Source organism: Cyprinodon tularosa, unplaced genomic scaffold (genome assembly GCF_016077235.1).
Source record: "Cyprinodon tularosa strain WSP-4 unplaced genomic scaffold, ASM1607723v1 ctg730, whole genome shotgun sequence".
Taxonomy (NCBI): domain Eukaryota; kingdom Metazoa; phylum Chordata; class Actinopteri; order Cyprinodontiformes; family Cyprinodontidae; genus Cyprinodon; species Cyprinodon tularosa.
Genome location: NW_024039486.1, coordinates 91,551 through 117,879, shown reverse-complemented (window position 1 = coordinate 117,879; position 26,329 = coordinate 91,551). Strand labels below are relative to the sequence as shown.

General features: G+C 38.9%; 1 protein-coding gene across 1 annotated transcript in view; it reads left to right on the top strand.

Annotated features, from left to right (window-relative positions):
* xpo4 (exportin 4) overlaps positions 1-24,514 on the top strand; it is an 81,428-nt gene extending 56,914 nt beyond the window's left edge. The window contains exons 9-24 of the mRNA XM_038269595.1: positions 7,180-7,354; positions 7,823-7,999; positions 8,084-8,226; positions 10,996-11,141; positions 11,785-11,962; positions 15,659-15,818; positions 15,895-16,064; positions 16,141-16,315; positions 17,279-17,485; positions 17,784-17,870; positions 19,132-19,312; positions 19,386-19,507; positions 19,591-19,721; positions 19,840-19,957; positions 21,066-21,158; positions 23,127-24,514. Of these exons, the coding sequence (XP_038125523.1) occupies positions 7,180-7,354; positions 7,823-7,999; positions 8,084-8,226; positions 10,996-11,141; positions 11,785-11,962; positions 15,659-15,818; positions 15,895-16,064; positions 16,141-16,315; positions 17,279-17,485; positions 17,784-17,870; positions 19,132-19,312; positions 19,386-19,507; positions 19,591-19,721; positions 19,840-19,957; positions 21,066-21,158; positions 23,127-23,324 (2,461 nt within the window). The 3' untranslated portion in view covers positions 23,325-24,514. The remainder of the gene's footprint in view (positions 1-7,179; positions 7,355-7,822; positions 8,000-8,083; positions 8,227-10,995; positions 11,142-11,784; positions 11,963-15,658; positions 15,819-15,894; positions 16,065-16,140; positions 16,316-17,278; positions 17,486-17,783; positions 17,871-19,131; positions 19,313-19,385; positions 19,508-19,590; positions 19,722-19,839; positions 19,958-21,065; positions 21,159-23,126) is intronic.
* Positions 24,515-26,329: the final 1,815 nt, after the last annotated feature.

Below are 26,329 nucleotides of genomic sequence, written 5' to 3'. Positions count from 1 at the left end.
TCACTATCACAAGTGGCATTCCCCAAAGGTCCATCTTAAGGCCCCTTATTTATTATTATTTACATCCTCCCCCTAACTCTGTTTTTACTAAACATCTGTATTAGTTACCATAACATGTAGATGACACACAGCTTTACATTACGATGTCACCCAATGACTGGATGTGCATGGATGCACCATTTTTTCAGCTGAATCAAAACAAAACTGAAGTAATAGTTCTTGAACCCGGAAATGTGTGTGTAAAAGTTACACACTGCTTCAGTTAAATCAGCAAGATAATAAGGATCTAAATCTGGGTGTAGAGATGGACTCGGACCTGAACCATCAGAGGCTCATAAAGACGGTAACAAAGTCAGCCTAAAGATTATCCGAATTTTAATGTCTAATGTCTCATTAGGACCTTGAAGAACTACTTAATGCATTTGACTTTAGTAGAATTGATTACTGCAGTGGTATCTTTACAGGTCTACCTAAAATGTGGATCACACAGCTGCAGCTGGTCAGGAATGCTGCAGCCAGCATTTTCACTAAAACTAAGAAAGTGGAGCATATTATCCCAGTGCTAATCCCAGAGAATAGACTTTAAAGGAATAGTACACCCAAAACATGATTAGCCTTCATTTTCTACTCACCCCCATGCTGAACAAAACTCTGGAGTACTTTTTTGATATCTCAAATGCATCTGGAGATCTGGGAGGCTTCTTGCTGTCTGCTGACATTCAAATAATGGAGGTCTATGGCGCCCGAGACAGAAAGGTCCACAAAAGTCCACAAAAACGTGTCAATATTCCTCCATACTGCTCGTCCAATGTAATCCAAGTGTCCTGAGTGGGTAGCATCCAGAATTTACTCGAAACGAAGTCATTTAGAACGTTTTAGAGCCTAAACAGTAGTGTATAGGATTTCCTAATAGCGCCCCCATGCGCGCTCACGATTCTACGGAAGCCGGCAGACCAAACCGGAAGAAAGTGCACATTCAGCTTCTGCTCTGCCGATAATGCAAGCGTAGAAGAAGAAATGTGCTGTTTACCTGTGCAAAGAAAGAAACAACGAAAGAAAAATGTCTGAGGACTTCAGTGTTGAGGAAGAGCATGAGTTCTTTGCCGAGCTGAATGCGCTGGTTTGGTCTGCCGGCTTCCGTAGAATCGTGAGCGCGCATGGGGGCGCTATTAGGAAATCCTATACACTACTGTTTAGGCTCTAAAACGTTCTAAATGACTTTGTTTCGAGTAAATTATGGACGCTACCCACTCAGGACACTTGGATTACATTGGACGAGCAGTATGGAGGAATATTGACACGTTTTTATGGACTTTTATGGACCTTTCTGCCTCGGGCGCCATAGACCTACATTATTTGAATGTCAGCAGACAGCAAGAAGCCTCCCAGATCTCCAGATGCATTTGAGATATCAAAAAAGTACTCCAGAGTTTTGTTCAGCATGGGGGTGAGTAGAAAATGAAGGCTAATCATGTTTTGGGTGTACTATTCCTTTAATGTACTCCTGCCGCAGATTCATGCTCTCAAAGCTAGTGATAAATCTGGTAAAGCTCGCCGTTTAATGCAACACTGAATGATTATAAAACAGATCTAAGATATTCTGGTGAAAAGAGAGACGTTAATACCATGCAATGATTGCTGTATAATTACTAACAAATAACCTGTAGATAGATGCATGAGTCTAAAGGCAAGGCAAGGCAAATTTATTTGTATAGCACAATTCAGTACAAAGACAATGCAAAGTGCTTTACATGATTAAAATACAGGAAGAAAGTAGAAAACAATAATGTTGTACACTTCAGTGTTCACTGCAAGTCACACCATCAACTTTTACCCACATAGTCACATGTGTCCTGGTATCTCTCAGCCCATAATGGATGTAAAGCAGAGTATTTAGGTGCTTTGTTGCCTTCAGACTTCTAAGTGGACCACAGCACTAACAAAGGTCTCCGCTGAAGGTAGTGTCAGTCAGTAGAAGTGGTCTGACAGCACATTCTTCTGGTCTGTGGTTGTTTTATTGGATGCATACTTTAGCTTTTGTGAAACTAAACACATTGGTTTTTAAAAAAAGCAGTAAAATCTTTGATGTTCATGTAGAATTGTGCAATAATTCTTATGCAAGTAACAAAGGAAAAAAAGGATAATTAGACATTAGTTCTCAGCTTTTTTCACAGATGCCTTTGATTCTTAGCAAAGGTTTTATCTGTTGATTTTTTCTTACTAAATTGAGATAAATGGCTACAGTTAAAATTGTACAAATGATGAACTCACACAGCGACATAGAGCCTCTTTTTCTCTCCTTCCTCTCTCGTCCCTCTCCTCTCCTGCTATGTCTTTAATCACCTATTCTTGGAGCTTTTTTCCACTTGCCTCATCGGAAAGCCATGCAGAGAGGGACGGCCGATCTGCATTGAACAGTCCTGCACGCAATTTAGCTACATCTGATAGGGTTTAGTTCAGCTTCTCGCACACTGTTGCTCTTTCACTTGCATAGACTGGGGGAAGATTGTCACTTTAATCAATTGACCACACAACTAAAGAAGCTTCAGATGGTTTTGCTTTTTATTTTGTTTTTCCTTTTTATTTGCTTTATTCTTCTGTAGTTTTGTTTTCTTTTTAATAACTCCCTCTTTTACATATCAGAACACAAACAGAATCATTAGGACTTTGGCAGATTAAATGTAACCTACATCTAATGTCAGATCCTCAAAAACACTTTAGATTCTTGCCTTGTTCCCTATATCAAATCCAAATAATCCAACACATCCTTTCCGCTAAAATGCATAAATCGACTGAAAGCAGCAGTCAGATCTTACTAATCAGATGCTAACCCTTAAAGACAGCTAGTAATCTGCCTTCTTAGGAGTTGATTATCCATCAAATTCACTTAAGAGTCAGATTATGTAACACTTAGAAGTTGCAAAATTCCCAGGAGCTGCAGGTTAAATTTTTTCGGCGGTGCAATTGGAGAAAGACTGGCCCTTCAGGAGAAAGCCTCTTTGTTCCAATAAGAATATGACAGCTGGAGTTAGACTAAGAAATGTTTCCCAAAAGAAATGCAAGACTTGTTCCCATGTATTCATTGAACAGATGAGGTTCAAAATTAGAATGTTTGACAAAAACCATACATGGCCGATCGGCACAAGCACCTTCTAAAGGCGGATTTATACTCAGAAACCAGTTCGTCTGCGTGTCACAGTGAATGCAAATATGCCCCTTCCACCTACACTCTGCTACACCTCTTCCAAATTGTAGGTGAACGCAGACATAGCTGCAGACAGGAGGCCTCTGATTGGTCAAATCGTATTTCCTGTGTGGTACCTTACAGGCTTTTTTTGTTTGTATGACCGCCATTGTGGAAAACGACTCATGAAGATGGACCAGCTAGAAAAGCGAGGTGCGCGAGAACGCTGGAACCCTTTTTCCACCTGGATCCCTGCTCTTTTTCGCCCTCATGTCCTTCAGTTGTCGCACAAACTTGCCTGTCCAATTTTTCCACTTCCTCACTGCCTCAGCCATATCTTTACCCACAGGTAGTTCGTGATCGTACATCTTGCGTTGTGGCGTGGAATAACAGCACAGACCATGCTTCAATATTGGGCATAAATCAAAAATACCTGTTGCAAGCTACCTGCGACACACTGCTGCCGGAGGATAACCCGCCCTTCAGTTTCTCTGTAAGCAATCTGTTGTAGAGTCACATTTGTGGCGCATTTATACTCCGCCTGAAGCTAAATGGGTCAGGGGACAACATGACAATGTGAACCTCAGCAAAAACATTAAAAAGGAAAAAATGATGTGGTAGGGCGTTAAGAATATTGTGCAGAAATGTTCGAGAAAGACCTAAAGATCAATGGATACCGTGTTTTTAGGCCCATACCGATTATTCTGACTTTCTAAGCAACTCCTGATGTGCTGGGCTAAGTTTGTTTTTTTTTAGGACGATTGTTCTTCCTCAGTTTAAATGATAAAACATGACAATGATAGAAAATGTTACATTTGTCTCAATTTTTGCATAGCATTTATTAGTAAAACCAAAACATTATCAATGGATAGCAAATGGAGAGAGCAGTGATGCAACTTAAAGGCAAAAAATCTGTGAATTATCGGGCAATAACTAACCAAACAAAAAAGAATGCTAATATCAACTTGTATATCATTCTGAATACAATGAAGTGAAGAAACGTAAAGACAAATGTGACCTGATCCCTAAAATACGTTAGTCAAATGAAAAATAGATGAGATCTACCAAGTTCAATTTATTCATGTGTTTTTAGAGATTTACCTGTGTTTATTTCATACATTTCACTCAATCCCCAATTTATTCAATAGAAGCTGAATATAAAGTTTCGTCTATCCTTTGATGGAACATGTAAATGTTAATGACTAGTCTTACTGCATTTGTTCAGCACATTTAGTGCTTTAACCTCTCATAAAGTGTGTACAACTAATAACTCGGAATGCATGAAAATTCCACCAGTAAAATGTTTACCAATATAGACATGTTAGACATCGTTGGAAAGCTTAGATTCTCAAGAATTCAACCACCAAACTCATTTTATGGACACAGCGAGCACCAAAGCACAATTAACACAGATATAGCAGCATATTAAAATGTAAACATGACAAAGCAACCACAACAAGCAAGAATCTGTGTTTTACACAGCTTGGGATGTGTTTTACTCACCCAATTTTCATATATATTTAGAAACTAGAAGGGGTTAGCTTTCAAATAATGTATCACACATGTTATTTGGTCTATTGGTTCCTAAGTTATTTGCTTTTCCATTTGGGTTCGCAAAAAATAGGCGAGAATTTCCTAAAATAAGGTGGATTTTATTAAAGTTGTAGAAAAATCATATTTAAATGTCAAATCATTCTGGCTTAAACATGTATATAAATGTACTCTTTATCAGACGATATTGTCCAAAAATGTAGAAAATTTCTGTTAAGAAAAAAAAAAAATCCTATCTTAAAATCTGTTTTTTTTTTTGTTTTTTTTTCTTCCCGTTATTTAATGCAGGCCAATTATACGTCAGCTTGTACGCCTAAATTCGGCCAATCACATATCAAATTTTTTCGGTCATAGGATCTTGATTCATATGTCACAGCTAATATACACTACGGTTGAAATAAGAATAATTTCCTTTCCCATTGAGTTCCGTCCCAGTGTTCACGGGGATGGATGTCTGTGTCTTCAGCAGGCGTAGAGCTAACAGAACTGGCAGCGTTGCGAGGCGAGGGCTCAAACATTACATTTGTCAAACTTAACAAAAGTTGTTGGTCATTTTGCTTCATGCTGGCTTTGAATCTTAACAGATCAGTTTCACACCTACCTTATTGTAGGTATGAAATGAGGCCGTCCGATCCTTCATATATATGTCATCTTCTTCACCATCAATCTGGTGATTTCTCAAGATAAGAGCACATTTAAAAAATATTAAGACTAATAATAATAAATAAAAAAAGAGTAAGATTGAATGACATATTTGGAGAATATCTAAGATGAATATTTGAAGGACATCACTGATTCCTGAAAGTTTTTTTTTTTATGGTAATGGACCTTTTAGATAGTATGTCATCCCAGTCCAAATAACATTAGAAATCCATAAATTGTATGGAAAGCCGCATAATATTGCAATTTGACTTTGTCCAAATTTGGAACCCTGTCATATTTTACATCTCTTAATTTTGGGGGTTCGAACAATTCTCTATTAATACGAAGTTTCTACAATATTTTCATAATGTTCTTAATTCAGACATCTGTATCTATTAGAACTCAGTTCACCTTTCCTACATTGGGTCTCGTTGGTGCCCCAAAACTTAATGGTTCCCAAACTGGGGGCGCCCCCTAAGGGTGGCTTAGTGCAATTACAAGTGGAGCCTGGTAGAATTAAACGAATAAATTACCAATTTCAAATCTTTTTATGTATCTATTGTTTGAAGTAATATCAAATTGTCTATTGTAAAACAAACTGTAACACATGAAATAAAAACACTTCAAAATGGATTATACTTTATTTTAATGCAATATTAGTTTTTACCCTTTTTTGTGTGTTTTCTAGACTTTTAAAAAAATAATAATAATAATAATCCACTGGACTTTGTTTCCAAGTTTGAAGACGTTTCACTTCTCATCCAGGAAGCTTTTTCAATTCAAAAAGCGTTTTGCTTCCTGGACGGGAAGCGAAACGTCTTCAAACTTGGAAACAAAGTTCAGTGTTTTATTTTTTTTACTTTTTGAAATAACTATGACCTGGATGACTGTGAATCTTCACCAGCATTTCTGGACTTTTCTTTGTTCAACGGTTGAAAAGGTCAGAGATGAAAACATCCATCCATTTTCTCCCACTTAGTCCTTGTCAGGGACGCGGTGGGGCCGGTGCCTATCTCTGGCAGTCTACGGGCGAGAGGCGGGCACCCTGGACAAGTCGCCAGTCTGTCGCAGGGCATCACAGAGACACACAAACACAACCATGCACACACCCACTCCTAAGGAAAATGTAGAGAAGCCAGTTAATCTAGCAGTCATGATTTTTGGACTGTGGGAGGAAGCCAGTTTAACCAGAAAGAAGCAATGAAAACATCTCAGAAGCAAAATTGGTGGAGTTGTGGAATCATTACCTTAAACTAATGGTTGTTATTGGTATTTGACACCTACACAAAGTACTGCATACCTGTAAAGTGGATGAAAAAGGATGTTTAGTTTTAAAAAGGACAATAAAGTGATGCAGGTTAAAATGTGGAAGTTCTGTGATACTTCCAGAGTCCGTTTGCTAAAGAGTTATGCCTCCCTGTTTCAGGCCAGCTTAACATTAAGCTGTGGAAAAACTCAGGAGGGTTGAGTTTTAGTAAGAGACTGATTATTATTTTACGTTATTTTTTATTATTTTTTTTTAATATAGTTTTCATTGTCACAAGTGGGTAAAGTGGGAAAACTTTGGTCTGGATCCTGACCTTCCTCAGACCAAAAGAGAATTTGAACTATAAACCAAATAAAGATGCTTTTTTTTCCTCTACTATTTTCTTTTATAAAAAGAAAGGGCAGTTCTTTGCATGTAAATAAAATCCTGCTAGCAGATGGCTGCTTGTTAAAGCAGCCATCTGATATTAAATATCCATGTCTGTTTTTTGGTTGGTTCAGATAGTGAATGGTCTGTATCTTCTCTGTGCTGTCAGGATTGAGATCGAGGACTCTGAAGCGGTGGGCATCTCCAACATCATCTCCAATCTGATCACCATGTTCCCCCGCAGTATTTTAACCGCTCTGCCCAGCGAGCTCTTCACCTCCTTCATCAACTGCCTCACGCTGCTCACCTGCTCGTTTGGACGCAGCGCCGCCCTAGAGGAGGTGGTGAGTCCCTCCTCATCTTGTGTTGCATAATTAGACCAGTCTTAGTAAAACGGAGTAGGTTAAATTCAAGCGAGCGCTGATTAAATGAGAGCTGTGTTGTCACCCTGGGTCACCTGTTCCACAATCTTCTAGCAGGTCAGCTATATTTAAACCTCATAAATCTAAAAGCGTCCCGGGGGCCGTTTGGGGCCCATGGAGTGATAATGTTGGTAATGAATGGGTTAAATCTTGAATGACAGGATTTTCATTGATGGTGGAAAATCTTTTCCACTCAGTTTTTGGCTTTTAATGATTTTAAAATGCTTTCTTTAAAGATCCCTTTTCCACAAGAACATCTGAATTTCTTCTTTTTTATTATAAGATGAAATATTTTATCATTTAAACAATAAAAACTAAGCAGAAATCGTAATTTAAAATGAAAACCTGGTTGCTGCTTAATTGATCTCTTTCATTTCCTCGTCCCGTCAGCTGGATAAAGACGACATGGTTTACATGGAGGCCTACGATAAGCTGCTGGAGTCCTGGCTAACGCTCGTCCAGGACGAGGAACACTTCCCCCGCGGCTGCTTCGTACAGCCGGCCATCCAGGTTTTCAACTCGTACATTCAGTGTCATCTGGCCGCCCCCGATGGCACGCGGAATCTGGTGAGACTCTTTAAATACAACGCCGTTGATCTGGTTTTCTTTGCCGCTCCTGATCTCTTGTTTTAAATGTTCCCGACGGAGCAGTCTGTTAACGGCATAGCGTCACACGAGGAGGAGGAGATCAATGAGCTGCAGGAGGACGACAGGGAGCTGTTCTCTGACCAGCTGTCCAGTATTGGCATGTTGGGACGTGTCGCTGCAGACCACTGCATCCCCCTGCTCACCAGGTAGAAAAAAACAACCCTGCTAAATCAAGAGAAATGAACCCTGCTGCAGTAACCTGATCCTCATGCAGGCTCTAAATGTTGCTTAAACTTTTCCCCCATTTTCTGACCTTATAGTCGCACAGTTCAATGTATTTTATTTTGATTTAGGTTGATAGGCGGGCAGAAATGATTGTAGAACTAAGAGAGGGGAAAAGAAAAAAAATGCTTAGGTTACCAAGATTTTTTTCTTATTTAAAAAAAAAAATCTATAGTTAAATGTACATTTATTTTCAAAATGTCCAATTTTGGGGTGGCTTAAATAATTTAGTCTAATTTAAAAAACAGAATTGAAGTTTCTATCCTACATACAAACTGCTATAGAAAACTAAAACCTAAAACCAGTGGCGGCTGGTGGAGTTTTCTCCAGGGGGGGCTATAAATTCAAAATAGACGTATACCAAAAATCAAATGTATACTAAGTCATCACACCAGTATATTTATATGAATGCCAACAACAAAAAACATTATAAAAACACTTTATGGAAGAAAAAAAAAACATAATTTCATGAATAGCTTTACTTTTTGTACATAAATCTTGCCCTTCTGAGGCTTTGTGAAGATAAATGTGTGTTTTGCGTGGTAAAAAAAAACAATGTGCCAGTTTATTAATAGAGAAGCTATTGGTCAGCTTTATACTTTTTTAAATATATAAAAACTATTTCCTGAGAGTCTTTATTTATGAGCAACTATGCAAATTAACAACCATCTAGAAAAAGTTCACTATATTATATTATTTTCCATGTGAATCCCAAATTATTGATTCTTCTTTGCCTTTTCTAAAAAGTGCTTTAAATCAGTACTAGTTGTCTTTATCCATGCTGGGTCAGAACCTGGCATTTGGAAAAGGAGGCAGGGAAAGCAGAATAAAGCTACATGCTGCTAGCCAAGACTTCTTGCTAAACCAGGTCCTGGAAAAGATTTTTCTTACGCCATTTCTCTCATTCTCCCTCTCTGTCATCAATCCGATAAAAAAATGGAATGACGCTTTACTAGTCATTAAAAGATTAAATATATGTTTTGCATATCTAAACAATAAATATAGATATATTTCAAAATATTTGATAATTTAAAATGAAATTATAAATTTAAAATAATAATAAAAAAAATGTATGTCTTAATCAGGGTCATTGAGTGTTGGGCGGCGCCCCAGCACCCTCTATTGGCCAGCCGCCACTGCCTAAAACTCTGTCAGGGTTCTCACAGTTTTTATTGAACTTACTTTATGCTATTTTCTCTTTGCTAATTAAGCTACTTTTTCTTTCCATCTTTTCTCTGCGTTTGACACAATGTTTAGATCTCCCCTTAATATGTTGCAGACATCAGACTGATCTAGAAACGTTGCTCTGATCCACCTGCAGCCACAGTCTGCCGGCTACACACCAGCGCAGCAAAGCTGCTTTTTAGTGGATAGAAGAAAAATACTACACTGGTCGGTTGGGCTTGACAGACCCGCTGTTTGGCAGTCCATCTGAACCTCCGAACCTCACCCCTATCCCAAAGCTGGCTCCTTTTCTGCCTGCGGGGCGGTAGAGCAGGTATTCACCTGCTGCAAGGACTTAGGATGTTGCTGACATTTTTCACAGCGCGTTTAACAGCTATATGTAAATAAGGAGGTAAACGTGTTTAAAAATAAAAAACACTGTTTGCACTCATTTAATGTCAACCTAATTTCGATGCAGTTTTGACTACTTTCACCGTTTGTGCTGAAGAGAGCACTGGAGGAGGGAGCCCAGATGCAATCAAAGAGTTGATACGCTCAAAAAAAAAAAAAAAGCATCTCAGCCTGAATTTCAGCGTAGCTGGGACACATTTCCGACTCCTAATATTAACCAAAACACACCATCCACACTGAGAAACATGCTGGTGACTGCGTTACTAAATGCCTTTATTTATTAGAGGCTTGTAAGCGATAACAGATGTGGAAAAGTCCTAAAAGAAAACATGGCTGACTGTGTGCAGGTTCACCTCATACAGAGAGAGACCCTGAGCATAAATATTCAATGCTAGCAGAATAGCAGGCTTCTTAGTGGCGCAGTGGGTAGCACTGCTGCCTTCTAGCAAGAAGGATCTGGGTTTGAATCCCGGCTCGGAGTGTTTCTGCAATGTTATCCCTGAGCATGCATGGGTTCTCTCTGGGTACTCTGGCTTCCTCCCACAGTCCAAAACCATGACTGTTAGGTTAATTGGCTTCTCTAAATTCTCCTTAGATGTGGATCTGAATGGTTGTTTTTCCTGTGTCTCTCTGTGTTGCCCTGTGATGGACTGGCAACCTGTCCAGGGTGTTCCCCGCCTCTCACCTGTAGACAGCTGGAGATAGGCACCAGCACCCCTTGCGACCCCGCTTGGAATAAGCGTGACGGGAATTAGATGGAATTGGTGCTTCAGATGTTGATGTGTTATCATGGCCTTCTCAAAGTCCTGATCTAAATCCAGCTGTGAACCTTTTGTAGGACTTTAAATTGTGTTTACCTCTCTATCTAATCTGATGGGACTTTTAGTTACTTTGTATTTTCAATATATAGATCAGCAAAACTGGCAGAGACCTAATCAGAGGGTGTAACTGCAGAAGAATGCTTGGTTTTCCACACTTTTAAGATTTTCAGCATTGTGTTGATGTACTAGTTATTATTATTAGAATAAACTATATGTGATTCACAAAATATGGGGAAAAAAGCTCTTTTTCTGTTGAAAGCTATTGGAGATATCACCATATTTTTCTTTTTTTTACAGTCTGCTGGAGGACCGAGTGAACAGGTTACATGGCCAGCTCCAAAGAACCCAGCAGCACCTTATGGCCTCATCCGACCCGGCATCCGTCGATCGTAAAGTCCTTGATGACCTGTATGAGGACATCCACTGGCTCATACTGGTCTCAGGTCAGCGTCGGTTCTACCTTTTTGAATAACCTTGCTTTGGTTTTTAGTCACGCTTGGATCAAAAGTGGTTTTAGCAATCCGATCTAGACTGGAGTCACTGAGCACACTTTAACAAGAAGTCATGTAAGGGAGATATACAATAGAAATGTTTTATTAAAGTCAGAAATGACTTTTCCAGTGGGGTTTATTAAAGTTTACTGGCTGTATTTATAACGCAGAGAAACCACACCGGGCTGCGGCTTTCTGACATGCTGTCTGCGTCCTTCTATCGTCTCAAAGCTTTACTGAGGTTTACAGCCAATTAACTTACACTCTAGACGGGGCGTGCCCTCTTTAAAGGAGATACTTTTTAATTGTTTTTATAGAGTTGAACTCTATATCTGAGTGGTTGGAAAAATTATTACCCAACGTTCAAACATAATGACTTCATAGGCTACTAGTCTTATTTATTGTGTTAATTTGAGGTTTTAATATTTTAATAACAGGGAAAAAAGTTATTTTATTGTTTGCTTAAGTTGTGTGATGCAGTTTTAAATGGTTTAGAAAGTTATTTAGAGTTTAAAATAAAACAGCTATTTCTTAAATAGCTAATAGTTTTGGTAAACAGTAGCACTTTTATGAGCTTCTATCGCTCTCTCTCCAGGTTATCTCCTGGCAGACGATCCTCAGGGCGAAACCCCTCTCATCCCCTCTGAGGTGATGGAGTTCTCCATCAAACACTCAACAGAAGTCGACATCAACACAACGCTACAGATCCTGGGCTCTCCGGGGGAAAAAGCCTCCTCCATACCGGGATGCAACCGCACAGACTCCGTCATCAGGTGCCGTTTCTGGGTCAGACGGGTTGTTGTTTGTAAATTGTGTTGGAAAAGTGTCACATATGTTCCTCACAGTTGCTATTGGGCTTTAACAGCTCAGTTTGAGAGTAAATTAAAACTACATCTCACTGGAATCTAGAGCAACAGGTTCCCAAATTGTTCACAATCATTGAATATGAAGTATAAGGATGGCCAAAATGCATCATAGTGTACATCGAAGTGAATGATGCAATAAAATGTAACATTTATTTATCTAATGCAGGGTTCCTTCAGATCCTTAAAAAGTCTTAAAAGGCTCTGAATTTATAAATAAAGAAAATAAGGCCTTCATTGGTAATAAATGCATTAAATAATGCATTAAAATTGTTTCTTATTAATTAAAATTTACCTGTTGATAATAACTACTATAAATGTTTTGCCATATACAGCTTCTGACGGCTTGTTAAAGCTTTCACATTCACATTTCCTGTTTTTAAGTATTCGAAGAAATGGTATGATTTTAAAAAAGCCAAATGGAAAGTAGAGGAAGTATAATATACCTTAATTCTAAAGCAGTTTTAACCCTAAAAATAAAATAAAGTTGCATTTATGTGTTGCCATGATTTGCTTTTTGTTCTCCTTGGATTAATTCAGTTTCAAACTAAAAGAAAATGAAATAAATTAGATTTAAAATGTGTATTTTTACTGCTGTTATTTAAAGGTATAGTGGAGGGTGTTCTTTTTCCGGGTGGATCATCTAAATAAGTGGTCCTCCTATTTGTCAATTATTCTGTATGTTTACGTAAGGCCGTTCTTACGTGCTCGTCCCCATTTCCACCTGCCGGTGGTGAGCCTGACATTGTGGAAAAAGTGCAAATCTTCTTTTGGAAAGTAAGCTTGTATGAACGATGAAAACAGCAACTTTTAATCAGAGCGTGCACGAGGAGAAATGGGCTTGTGCACGCTCTCTCACACGTTTGATAGGCGTTCCCTCTGTGGAGCAGGTACAGGGAAGTGAATGTGCATTTGCATATAAAGTAGGGAGGGCGGATCTTCTGAAAAATTTGTGAAAGTCCTCCACTATACCTTTGTATAAAAGCTGCAAACCCTGTTTATTTTACTTATCTTGGAAAGTAATAAAATAGCATTTCATTGATTTAAACTTAATTTCCTGTTTTTGTTTTTTTAAATAAGAGACAAAAATATGCAACATTATAACATATAATACAAAATAGAACATTTAGCCAATGTATTTATTTATATATATATATATATATATATATATATATATATATATATATATATATATATATATATATATTTATTTTTTTTCAAGAGGATACACAAACTTATATTTAAGAAAAATCATTTTATAGTAAATATTTAAATTATTATTTCTTGAAGGTCTTGCAATGCTTTGTTGTTTTTGGTTAAAAAAATGTATCTTTATTCGATAGGCATTAAAACTATGAAACATTGATTAATTAGGTTGTTTAAAATAATAGATAAACTTGGTTACAGTTTTAACATTTTCTGAATTTAATAATTAATGGTTCAATGAAAATAACCCCTCAGATCCGATTATCGGTTTCATTTGCTCAGCTTAAAATAAATTGTTTTATCTAAGAAACCTGTTTTTATTATTGTGCATCTATCTAATATTAACCATCTGCCAACAGACACATTAATGTTTAAATGTGTTTACCAAACAGGCTGATATAAATCCTGAAATGAGGCTGAAGCCTAATTCAACAGATCCAAACATGGACAGTTGGGCTCTAGTGTTCTTGTTATGGGTCAGATTTATTGTTTCTGTGTCGTTAGCGGTGCAGAATGTGGCGTATGAGCGCTCGTCCTGCTCAGGGATTTTGGCAGGCGCTCTGGATGCTCTTCTAATAATCGCCGTGACAACAATAGACGGTCCAGGCATCCAGCTTTATTGTCTGTTGAAGGTCATTGTTCTGCTGGGTCTTGTTGATTGGTCATTAAATGGAGAAGTGTGGGGGTGTGCGATGACAGAGGATTGCGCCCACCAGCGACTGAAAGCATCAGGTTTCCAGTTGGAGGATAGCCGACCTTTGGCCTCGTAAATGTCAGCGCGGTCTTTGTTTTCTGCAGACGATGTGAAACTGCAGGCCGTCCTCAGGGTGAGGAAGAAGGAGCAGTGAGCTCTAAGCTTTCCGTCCAGTATGGGGGGGGGGGCTAAATGTACGCAGATAAACGCAGAGAACGACACGATGACAGCAGCCTGAGGTTTGGACATTTATTGTCTGGTTGGAATGCCTTTCTCTTGCTAACAGTCATTGAAACAAGAAGCTTCATAAAAACTCATCCCCCATTTTGGAGGTTGATCTTTCCTCAATTGTTTTTTTTAGCATCCATTAAAATCTGTGTTTGATAAATGTCATGAACACAAAACATTCAGTACAAATGCCTCCTACAATTACACAGTAAAACTACAACTTTTTATTTGCTTTAACAAGTGTTTTGAGGACTTTTAAATATTGACAGACATATTTTTTTTTTATCTTAAATACAAAATGTTTGTATATTTTTTTATAATCTTGATATAATTACTGCTCTAAATGAGTCGCTCTTTCAGCTAAAGGCATGTTTTACAGTTTCTATACTCCAGTTAATATTCCAGATTAATCGATTATTAAATTAGTTCTTTATCTGATTAATTATTTCAGCTTTAGGATGTATAGATATACATCATAACCTCTGCCCTGGCCTGTCTGGCTCTAAAAGGAGGAGGGGAGGCATCCCAAACCTTCCCCAATTTTTTTTTTTTCAGCTATATGAGCATAATTAAGCCCTGAACACACCGAATATAATTTTGCGCTCATTGCGAATATAGTTTAGCGCTCATTGAAAGTCAATGTGATGAACACACCAAACCCTATATCCTGAGAGGGGGCTGCGTAGCTCCAACACAGATGGACCCCATGTCTATTTTGTTGTGACTACGCAGCAGATCAGCTGCATTATAATGGGTCTGACTGGAACAGAGACGCTATTATTAGGAAGAGACTTCGAAGCATTGGATGCAGGTCCGGCAGATTCCACAACAGCTTCTTCCCACTGCCATTAGACTGCTGAATGTTTTGTAAAATGGGTTATTGTATTGTATTTATTATATTTTATCATTATATATAAAAAAAAAAACAAAAAAAAAAAACATTAGAACTGAATGTATTTATTCTTTTCTTAGTATTTTTCAAGGCTGAATTTTTAAAAAATTATGAAATTGTCCAGAAATTACACTTGTGTAAACAAAATGACATAAAAATCTGTCTAAGTTATAAAGTAAAACATTCACTTTGGGGGGGAAAAAACAAATAAAATCTATCAATCACAAGGGAAAACTGCTGGATTTACAATGTTTGGAATCACAGAGTGCAGGCAGCCTCTTTCATGCAGTAAGATCTTGTATATCTCTCATCCAGAGTTGATCAGTGGGGTTTGTGTCACTAGAACACCAGAAAAAAAATCTTTATCAATAAACTAGATCTCCGCTTCATAGTGCTTGTTCAGCCTCATTGCAGTGGAAGCCATTACAGCTTAACCATTAGGAAGGAGTGAAATCTGCGTTTGGAAAAAAGGCAATAATGTCACTGGTTATGTCTCTTGGCAGAGGAACATGGAGCCGTCGGCTGATAAGCACATTGTTTTGTTTGATTCTTAACCTCTTTGTTTCGTCTGTTCTCTTTCCCTCAGACTGCTGTCTGCGGTGCTGAGGACGTCAGAAGTGGAGTCACGGGCGACCAGAGCGAGCTTGACGGAGCTTCTGAGTCCGCAAATGGGCAAAGACATTGTGTGGTTCCTCAGACGGTGGGCTAAGTCGTACCTACTGGTGGATGAGAAGCTCTATGAGCAGGTGGGTCTGATTCACCGCACCTCTATTGCATCCTCCTCCTTTCTTCTGTTTAAATGTTTCTCCTCCTTCTCCTCAGATCAGCATGCCTCTAAGCACAGCGTTTGGTGCAGACACAGAGGGAGCCCAGTGGATTGTGGGATACCTGCTGGAGAAAGTTATTAATAATCTGTCGGTGTGGAGCTCGGAGATGGAGCTAGCGAACGACACGGTCGAGCTGCTGGTGACGCTGGTAGAGAAGAGGGAGAGGTGAGCCCTGCTTTCCAGAGCATCAGCTTCCCTTAAGGTGCTTCTGAGGCTCACTGTGCTCCCTCTGACCCATCAGGGCGAACATCGTGGTGCAGTGCGAGAGCTGGTGGAACCTGGCGAAGCAGTTCGCCAGCCGCAGCCCGCCTCTCCACCTGCTGTCCAGCTCGGTGCAGAGGTCCCTGATGAAAGCTCTGGTTCTGGGAGGCTTCGCCAACATGGACTCTGAAACCAAGCAGCAGTACTGGGCTGAGGTGACCCACATATTCACACGCCCTCAATCTCATTGTGGAGCGAGATTTCAGTTTATTCTAATCTAGCTAAACTGATCAACTGTAGATCTCAAATGTTTCATAGTGAGTAAAATCCCTTGATGGGTGAGAACATTCCTCCGCTGGGTGTTCCTGTTGACTAATGTAGCTCCTGATCCCGGAGATCTTCATCCAAATGCGCCGTTAGCTTTAAATGCGGCCGTAAAGCCCCCCTGACTCCAAAGCAATTATCTAAATGAGTCAGCTGCTGCTGGTTCCTGCAGCTGCTGTCTGAACTCTGAGGAGCCACCTGACAACAAATCACACATTTTAAACATTTGGCCTGCTGAGTAGTTTAGGATTGATTATGAAAACCTGTTTAATTTAATGTTGTAGATAACGCCGTAACTATGAATATGTTGAATATGTTTATGCATGTAGCAACTAACAAAACTGTTTTAGTTATCAATATGACAATAGTGATGCTGAAAGCAACTTCAATGTCACAAAATTAAACAATCTGTTTTTTTTACAACCTGATCTTAGATTGAGAAGTCATGAAGTTTGTTGTAAAGATGAGGAAAGAACTTAGATCTCAACTTAACAGAACAGCTTCTGGTTTAACCAGAATGCTCAAATATAACCTCAAAAGCCTTCCTAGTGGAGTTTATGCTTTTTAAGACTCATTTTGGAGTCAAGCATCATGTGTGTGAAGTGACTCTATTGTTGCTTTGGTTGATTTGTAGTAAATATGCTTTTTTTTTACTCATTGAAATCCACGAAACAAGCCCTGATCTGATGTGAATGATCTGTCTGATCTCTAAAGCAGTTATAGTGGCACAAATTTTGCAAAAACTAATTTTTATCTGGATAAAATGTTTTTAAAAATCTCCTATTTATCCAGAAGCTCTGTATGTAACACATTATCATGTGAAAGCAGCTTCTCAACCGTCTTTTTGTCTCCAGGTGCTTCATCCTCTGCAGCAGCGTTTCCTCAACCTCATCAACCAGGAGAATTTCGCTCAGATCAGCCAGGAAGAGGCCGTCAAACAGGAAATAGTCGCCACACTGGAGGCGCTGTGCGGCATCGCCGAGGCGACGCAAATAGACAACGTGGCTTCGCTCTTCTCCTTCCTCATGGACTTTCTGTCCAGCTGCATCGGCTTAATGGAGGTGAGGGAAGGCGGAGGGTTTCTATGTAAAGCATTGATCCTGGGTGCTCAGTTCCAAACTCTAAAGTGCTCCAATTTCGGTGTTGTATTTTGTAGTAAATATATATATATTAATATATATATATATAAAAAAGAAACATGTTTATTGTTGATTTTAATAACTGCTGCAAACTAAATATTTTTTAGAAATTATTTCATCCCTGCCACTAGGTGGCGGTGGTGTTTATTTATTAATCTCAGATGAGAAGTGGGTCTGGATTTAAAATGAGTTTAAACCAATCACTGTCTTTGTTTCCCAGGTTTACAGCAACACGCCTGAAACGATCAACCTCATCATAGAGGTTTTTGTGGAAGTGGCTCACAAACAGATCTGCTATCTGGGAGAGGTAAGGCTCTTAGGACACGTTCACACCGCAGCCTAAAGTGACCCAAAGCCGAATTTTTTGGCCCAAACGCGACCTGGATCTGATCTTTTCCTGACCGTCTGAACAACACAGATCAGATTTTTTTCCAAAGCAACCCAGGCCGCTTGGCTATGTGGTCCTGAATCCGATATGAATCTGATCTTTTCAAATGCGATGAATTCAGTTCAGTAGTTGTTAAAAATATTTTTGTTATTTGTTTGTTTTTAGCTTTCTTCCTATATGGAAAGTTTTTCAAAATTTTAAACATATTTACGGCGCCAGAAAATAATGATTTATGTTAAAATAAACATTTGGGGTAAATTTGTTGCTACCAGGTTTTTCTTGTGTTTATTGTGTTTATTAAGTTGGTCTTAAATTTTTATTTTAAGTGGCATTAAAAAGTCTTTAAAAGTCTTCAATTTAACTTGCCTTATTCTGTAGGAACCCTAATATAAGCGTTTGACAGGATCAGGTCATTCATGATGCTGATGTACAACGTGACTTATTTTCATTTTCATGATTAGCAGCTAATCGCCCAGGTTAGCTAGTACCAGAATTTTGTTGTTTTGCAATCTTATTACATTTCAATCTGATCATTAAATGTTGTCCATGTAAACATAGCTACTGATGGTTAAAATAAATATAAATAACAATTTTCACAATAGTGAAACCCCTGATAAATAAGTAAACAGTATAACAGACAGGAGATCCCCTAAAAAAAAAAAAAAAAAAAAAAAAAAAAACTGGATTACTTCATCATGTATTTATGTACGAATATCAGATAAGGGAATTACATTTAAGGTATTTTTTTAAAAGGTCATTTCAATATTTTATAGTAAAATTTACAATTTTATATTTGTTTACATAATATATTTTAAATAAATAAATGTTACATCGACATATTTCATTGATTATTTCTGTATTTCATTATAGAGCCTCCATATACCTCAGGGATCACATCACAGTCATTATGAAAACCATCCGGTCTAAAGTTTTTATTTTTTACTGTTATTAATCCGTAAATCTTAAAGTAGCAAATGCAAAAATTTGCAAATTGATGTCTTTATTGTTGAGCTCATGCCTGACTTAGTATTCCAGTCAGATACAGAGTTTAAGTAGGGATACTTTTTGGAGCATCAGTATTTTTTACTACTTTAGATTACTTCTACTCCTCTGGGTCTAACCTGCTGCTCCTCACCTGAGCAATGATGATGATCCTCCTCTTCCTCCTCTGCTTCCTCAGACCAAGTCCATGAAGCTGTATGAAGCCTGCTTGACGCTGCTGCAGGTCTACTCCAAAAACAACCAAAGCCGGAAGCGGAGCGACGCCACGGCCGAAGAGGACCAGTACCAGGACCTGCTGCTCATCATGGAGCTGCTAACAAACCTGCTGTCCAAGGAGTTCATAGACTTCAGCGACAATGGTGAGTCATCTGAAAGTTTCAGTGGAGAAGATGAATCCATCCCCCCCTCCTCCTTAATCCACTCTGCTTCCAGATGAGGTGTTTCGGAACCAAGAGCAGGGGACGCCGGCGTCAAACCGCACGGTCTCTGCCGCAGACGTCGTTCTCTACGGAGTCAACATCGTTCTTCCGCTCATGTCTCAGGACCTGTTGAAGGTGAAACCACCAACGTGGATGTTTTAAACGTGTGGCAGTGACTCTAGAGAACTTCTGCTGACAGTTTTCTATCCTTTCTGCAGTTTCCGTCTCTGTGTAATCAGTACTACAAGCTGATCACCTTCATCTGTGAGATCTTTCCAGAAAAGATCCCCCAGCTGCCGGAGGACCTTTTTAAGAGCCTCATGTTCTCACTGGAGCTGGGAATGACCTCGTATCCTCTCACAGAGTCCAGATTAGGCTCCAGTCTATTTATTTGACCACGTGTTTCATACAGAACTCAGTAAATATGTGGAGGTAAATACGTGAATCTCCTTAACGCCCCTCCTTAGAATGAGCTCAGAAGTCAGTCAGCTGTGTCTGGAGGCTCTGTCTCCTCTGGCTGAACAATGCGCCAAAAACCAGGAGAAAGACTCACCGCTCTTCATCGCCACGCGCCACTTCCTGAAGGTATGAGACACGACAACATGCTGCCTCTTTATGGACATTTCAAACTATTACTAATATTTTCGGGGCAATAGGGTTTAATTATAAAATTCTAAAGCTTAAATTATATTTGATCATTTCTGCTGCTGCTTCGGTGGCCGATCACGACGGGTTAGAGATTTATGCAGATTAAGATTTCTGTTTGCCTCAGATTGTTTCATTTTATTCTGGCAGAATGAACCTGATTCTGATCCTCATTTATTTGCTTTAAAATCTGAGAGTTTATTGTACTAATTAGCCGTTTATTTGCTTGGACTTTGATTTGCGTCCTGCACAACATAGGTGGAAAAAAAAGTTTTTTCCAGTTTGATCTTTTGTTCATGGGGCCACAGAATATATCAGTGAGCTGCTGAACCAGGAGCTGTTTGTGGTTCTGCAGATAAAATGAATGAAAACTGTGATCCTATATTAAAACGAACAACGCTAAAAGAGCAACAACTTTACTTTTAAATCATTGTTAAAATGAAATGTTATAGGTACAAAACGAAATGGGTTCAAATTGGTGGGTTCTTTTTTCTGAGTTCTGTCATCATTAGAAATAAATATCTTTACTAAAGGGCCTAGACTAGTTCTAAAGGGGCCCCCGTTGGCCCCTACTGACCCCTGTTAAGAGGCACCTATTTAACAACAATATCATTAACTTAAATAAATATTTTACATTGATTTCTTTTGTTTTTTTTTTATCTATTTATTTTCTCCCTCTTGTGCTATTAGTTATTTTTTATGTTGAGTATTAATCTAAGAATTTATAATTTATAGACATTTAACTTGGTTGAAAAAAATGTATTTAAATTATACTTAATTAATCCCCGAAGGTCAATTCAGTTTTGTTACAGCCCGTCCAAAAAGATGAAAACAGAAAGGCATCACAATGGGTGAGGGGAGGGAAAAGAAAATCATATTTTATCTTTAGCAGGATACAGTTTGCAGAAAACCTCAGCAGAGAAGAAACACAAATACAGCAGGAAAAACATTATTTTCCATTTTGGGAAACAGAATCGTATGTTTTGCTTGGAACGGCTCAGGTTAAAGCGACATGTTAATGGGTTGTTTTGGTTTTTTTTGTCTGCAGTTGGTGTTTGACATGCTGGTGCTACAGAAACACAACACAGAGATGACGGTGGCGGCGGGAGAAGCCCTCTACACCCTCGTGTGCCTACATCAGGTGAGAAAGCAACACATGTACAAGCATGCTGATTTAAAGGCTTAGAAAGTCTGAACCTGCAGCTTTGATTTCATGAATCAAATGTTGTGGTTTTCTGATTAGACTGGCCGTTCCACCAGGGAGCACAATGGAGACTCAAACAAACATACTAGAATCAAATTGCTCTGAGCTTTGCCATGTGGAATCAAATAAATATTTAAAAACAGACTTAAGAGCAAAGCAGAAACTGGAAAATGGGTTTGTTTTTGCTTTAAGGTTGGATGGAGGCTTTAATTTCTCTAACAGCACGTTTGCCTCGTGGCGGGAATGTCCCAGGGTTGAAACCAAGCTTCGGGTGTTCCTGTAGATCTCTAGCAAAGTCAGGACTTTTTGTACCAAAGTGAGAACAATTTGCTGGTTCTCACTTGTTTGTGTTTTTTTTTTTTTTTTACCAACAATAAGGTCTAAGTTTGAGTTCAGGTTCAGGTTGAGGGAACAAAGAGGTTAATTAAGGAGAGTGGCGGCCTAGTGGTTAGGGCAGAGAGGTTGTGATTTTAAAACTCTGGGTCCCTGAGCAAGACCCTTAGATGCAGAGGTAAATATCTCCAATGCGAGATGATCAATAAAGTTCAATAATTATTTTTATTAGTTCCAGGTTCATGTCTCCTTTGTGCGACTCTAACATAGCCTAGTAAACTAGCCCCACCCGCCAGCCGCTAAAATCATTTTTGCCTGCGAGTGGTCTAGCTTTGATCAATGCCCCACGCCCCAGAACTGGCGGGCCAATCACAACGCAGAGATGCATTTTGAATTTTTGGATGCAAAGCAGCCAGTGTTTTGAGGGCGTGATGACAAAGCTGCACGACGCTGGAGAAAGCACAACAATGAGGATGGGAACAACTATTGAACAGTTCTTGTTCGACTCAGCTTTGGAATCAGTTTTGGAAGGATTAGACTAGCAGGAAGAGGCTCTACGCTCATTAATTTTTAAGAAGGACGTATTCACCGTTTTACCGACAGGCTGTTTGTTTACACTCCCCCATCAGCTTTCTGTCGCACTAACTACGTCACAGTCAGTTGAGCTCATTGGTCAGAGCGTTGGCCAGTAGGCACAGACATGGTTTGAAAAACACGGGTTGTTGTCATCAACAATCTTCCAATGACTCATTCATAGGGGGCCAGACTAAATTACACATTTAATCTCACATTTAGTCTGGTTTATCAGGCTAGCTCTAACAGACACATATAGAGGATGGGAGTCAACAAACCCTTAATGAACTTCCAGGTTTTAAAAACTTAAAGAAAAACAAGTTATAGCCTGTTAAAGGTAAAAATATAAAGTTATAAAACATCTATTTGCTTTATTTTATAACAAACAAAAAACATGATCACATCTACAGAACTGTATAGCAGAATAATTGAATTAATTCATTATTTATAAACATTTTATCTTTCATAATTTCAGTTGCAATTAAATTTAAAGTTCCAAAAAATAAAGTTAGATTCTTCAACATTTAGGATCAACAAGACTACTCTGCAGTAACTAAGTTACTGTTTCATTGTAATCAAGACTGATTACTTTTTTAAACTAACATAAAGTAAAAAAAACTGATTATATTCCAACATAAATTTATAAAACTTCTAACCAATCAGCTTCAGATTCCAAGAGTTTATTAAAACATTTAAAAAAAGAAACATAAGACTTAAATCTGGTTTGTTAAAAAAGGATGATATATTAGGGTTTAGTTTTGAGGTTTTTTTTAATTTTTTTAAACATTTCACTTCATAAATGAATGCTTTACTAGATAGACGGTGTGAAAATCACAGATTTAGAGATGGGATCCATCCATTATGGAGAATATGAAGCAAAGCTGGTTTAGGAAACTGATCAATGAGGTCCAACCCCCTAACGCTGCTCTGTTCTGATATATTTCTGCTTTCCAAAGAGTAACGGCTTCCCTATCATTTCATCTGACCCTCGTCTTTCAGGCGGAGTACTCTGAGCTGGTGGAGACGCTGCTGTCCTCTCAGAGAGACGCCATCATCTACCAGCGGCTGGCCGACGCCTTCAACAAGCTGACGGCCAGCAGCACGCCGCCCACCATGGACCGCAAGCAGAAGGTGGCCTTCCTGAAGAGCCTGGAGGAGTTTGTGGCCAACGTGGGCGGCCTCCTCTGCGTAAAGTAACCACTAAGAACCAGCATGGGCCTGAGTACGCGATTATTCTGGGGAAAAAAAGCAACCAATCATAGACGCCATCTGTGCCCCGCCCCCTTCTCTGCATCACACCATAGAGCTACGACCGACAGACGGTTGGAGGCTCTAATCCTCCTGGGATCATCTCCCAGTAAATGTTTACCCTTTTTTTATTTTCTGCCTGGGATTTCTTCTTAATCGTTTTCGCCCGCCTCCTTCGCACATTAAAGTCACGGCGCCTCATGAGTCGTTGAAGTGATGTGTTAAAACCGGACTGCAGCGCAGACGGTGGCGGGTTAGCAGCGACGGCCACCTCGGAGATGAGGCTGGCGTTCTCCTATTTAAAGGCTTCTGGAATGTAAACACAGACGCGCACTAAGGCTGAGACCTGACGCCATTAATCAGACCCCGCCCAGTCCTTCCCAGAGTGCCTTTGGTTTTCTTGCTTGTCCATCGTGCGTATGAATGGATCCTGTCATACATAAAGTCAAACTATAAAGACGGTGCCTACCTTCTGCCAAGAGTACAACACTTCCACTCTGACATGCATGCACAACAGGCGTTGCCAGGACAACGGGTGTGCGGCCAGCCCCGGCCGTCTTTGAGGTTGCTGAACGACGCAGCACAAGGGAGCGTTTGTTTGATGGCGACCACAGAGAAACCAAAATAAAGAAGCTGTGTGTATATATAAATATGGATATATATATATACAGTAAACCTATAAATGTACGACGTTTTTAGCCAGGAAACCTTGGAAATGTTCATTTAAATAAATAAAGATGACTGAAATGTTTTTATATGCCAGTAGAGACGGCAAGTAGGAGTTCAACTTAAGAGGGAGCAACTTCCGCCATCTTGACCTTAGCGGTTTGGTAGTTTGTTTGTTTTTTTTCTATTTGGATTAAAGGCGACCTGTCTGGGCCCATCTGCCTGCTCTGTGGGAGCAGCTTATTTTTCTACAGCAGCACATCCACGGGACGACTCCTCAAACACTGGATTATAGCAGAGACTGTTGGAAGCGAAGGACAGCAATAACTTACCAAATAAAAAGGAGCAGAGCCACTTGTGGAAGCATTATGTCGGAGACAGAATCCTCCTCCCTAAGAGCACTATCTCTGTTATTGTAGATGGCTGTTTTTGTTAATGAAGTGTAAAAGTGTACATAAAGTTGTTGTATTAAACCTTCTGGTCTCTAGTAGTTTTATTTTTTTTTCCCCCAGTGTTTGGTGTATTTTTTTTATCCACCTCTGTTGTATAAATGGTTGCAGATTAAGATGGACTCATACAAGGAAGCTATCAGAATGACGGAGGAGAAAGCTGTTCCCACGGTGATGATGGTTAAAAGACGACAGGTAAATTAAGTTTAGCAGCTTGAGCTTCTGTATGGCGGGTGTTCATATAGAAAAGTTGGGTTAAACTACTGTAGTCTTGCAAGTACTGTAAGTTTACTGTTCAGTATATAGAATATGATGATTCCAAAAAATATGAAGTTGTTTGATGTTATTTTATTGGACAGCCAATTATGACAGATGGTAATTAATTACAGGTCAAATTTAAGATGGAGTAATAAATTACAGGGGGAAAAAAATCCTTTCCTTTAATCAGCAGATTGATTTTTTTTTTCTGATGCAGGAATAGCATTTATATAGTTATTTCCTTCTAGATTCTTATTTTTTATTTTTGAAGTATTGACACAGGTTAAATATATTATTTTAGGACTCATAAAGCATGTTTAATAAGTTCTGAGATGTCTAAAAGAGATTATTGTTCTTTAACTTCATTATATAATAATAGGGGAAAAACCTTGAATTAAATTTTTAAAAATTAGAAGGTATCTCAGTAAATTCTGAGTATCATTTGCCTCTAATGTCCTCTCTAATTTTTTTTAGTATTCAAAATGTACTCGCCTAATATGACACCATATGTAAAAACTAAAGTTCCACGTTTCATTTGTTTTTGGAGCCTATAAAGTACGGCTTTGATTTATGCAACTTAAAACAAGTAAGCCAAGAAATGTGTCTTAATCATTTCCATGTGGACCAGTCTTCCTAAGCTGCTTGATGTCGTCATTCTGAAACCAGGATGGCTTCTATGTTTAACTAAGCTAATGTTGAGGAGGAATAAGGAGACGAAGCAGAGTGTAGAAACAGCCATACTTGATAAATATACTGGAAAAACATTACCGATATGTGTAATTTATTCAAAACTATTAAATAATGGTAGTTTGACAATATTACTCAGTGGTGAAGATGTAAGGTGGGGATAGGAGGGGGGATCTGCATACCCCTTAGAAAGTGTGCAGTTGCACCCCTGATAAAATGTAAGATTTTATCTCTCCAAACGAAACAGTCACTAGTACTGAAAAGCGAAAGATGACTGCTGAACATTTCGAACAATGCCAGCCACCCTCTGCACACTGTCTGCATCACTGAGGAGCCTGATCAGTAGGAGATTGCTGCTGCTGTCCAAATGCAGGACCAACAGATTGCTGAACTCCTTTGTTCTCCAACCATCAGCTGTACAACTCCTCACCCTGGGGGAAGGATGAGGAGGGGATAAGAAGAGGGACCCCCCACCTGGACATCTTATGCAAAATATTACCTATTGTCACTCATGTGCAATATTCTTCTCTCTCTGTGCAATAACACATGCCAACTACTGTGTAGTCTGTATTTTTTTTACATATTTATAAGGTCAGTACATCTCTGCAGTGCAATGCAATAACTCAAGTTAATTACTGTGGTTTTCCTTTAGCTCTCTACTGTGCAGATGTGTTTTTTTTCATAAGGGAAATATATTCCAGGACATTACAACTACTTTGTTTTTTATGCCGTTTTTTGCTAAATACACTCTTTTTATATTGTCTGTTGTATTTTTATCTTTAATGGCATCTTGCTTTAACTCTTTGTACTCTATATGAGCTACTGAATTTCCCTGAAGGATTAATCCCAGGTCTAAAATCTGATCACATTTTTATAGTTTGCAGTTGGTTGAAA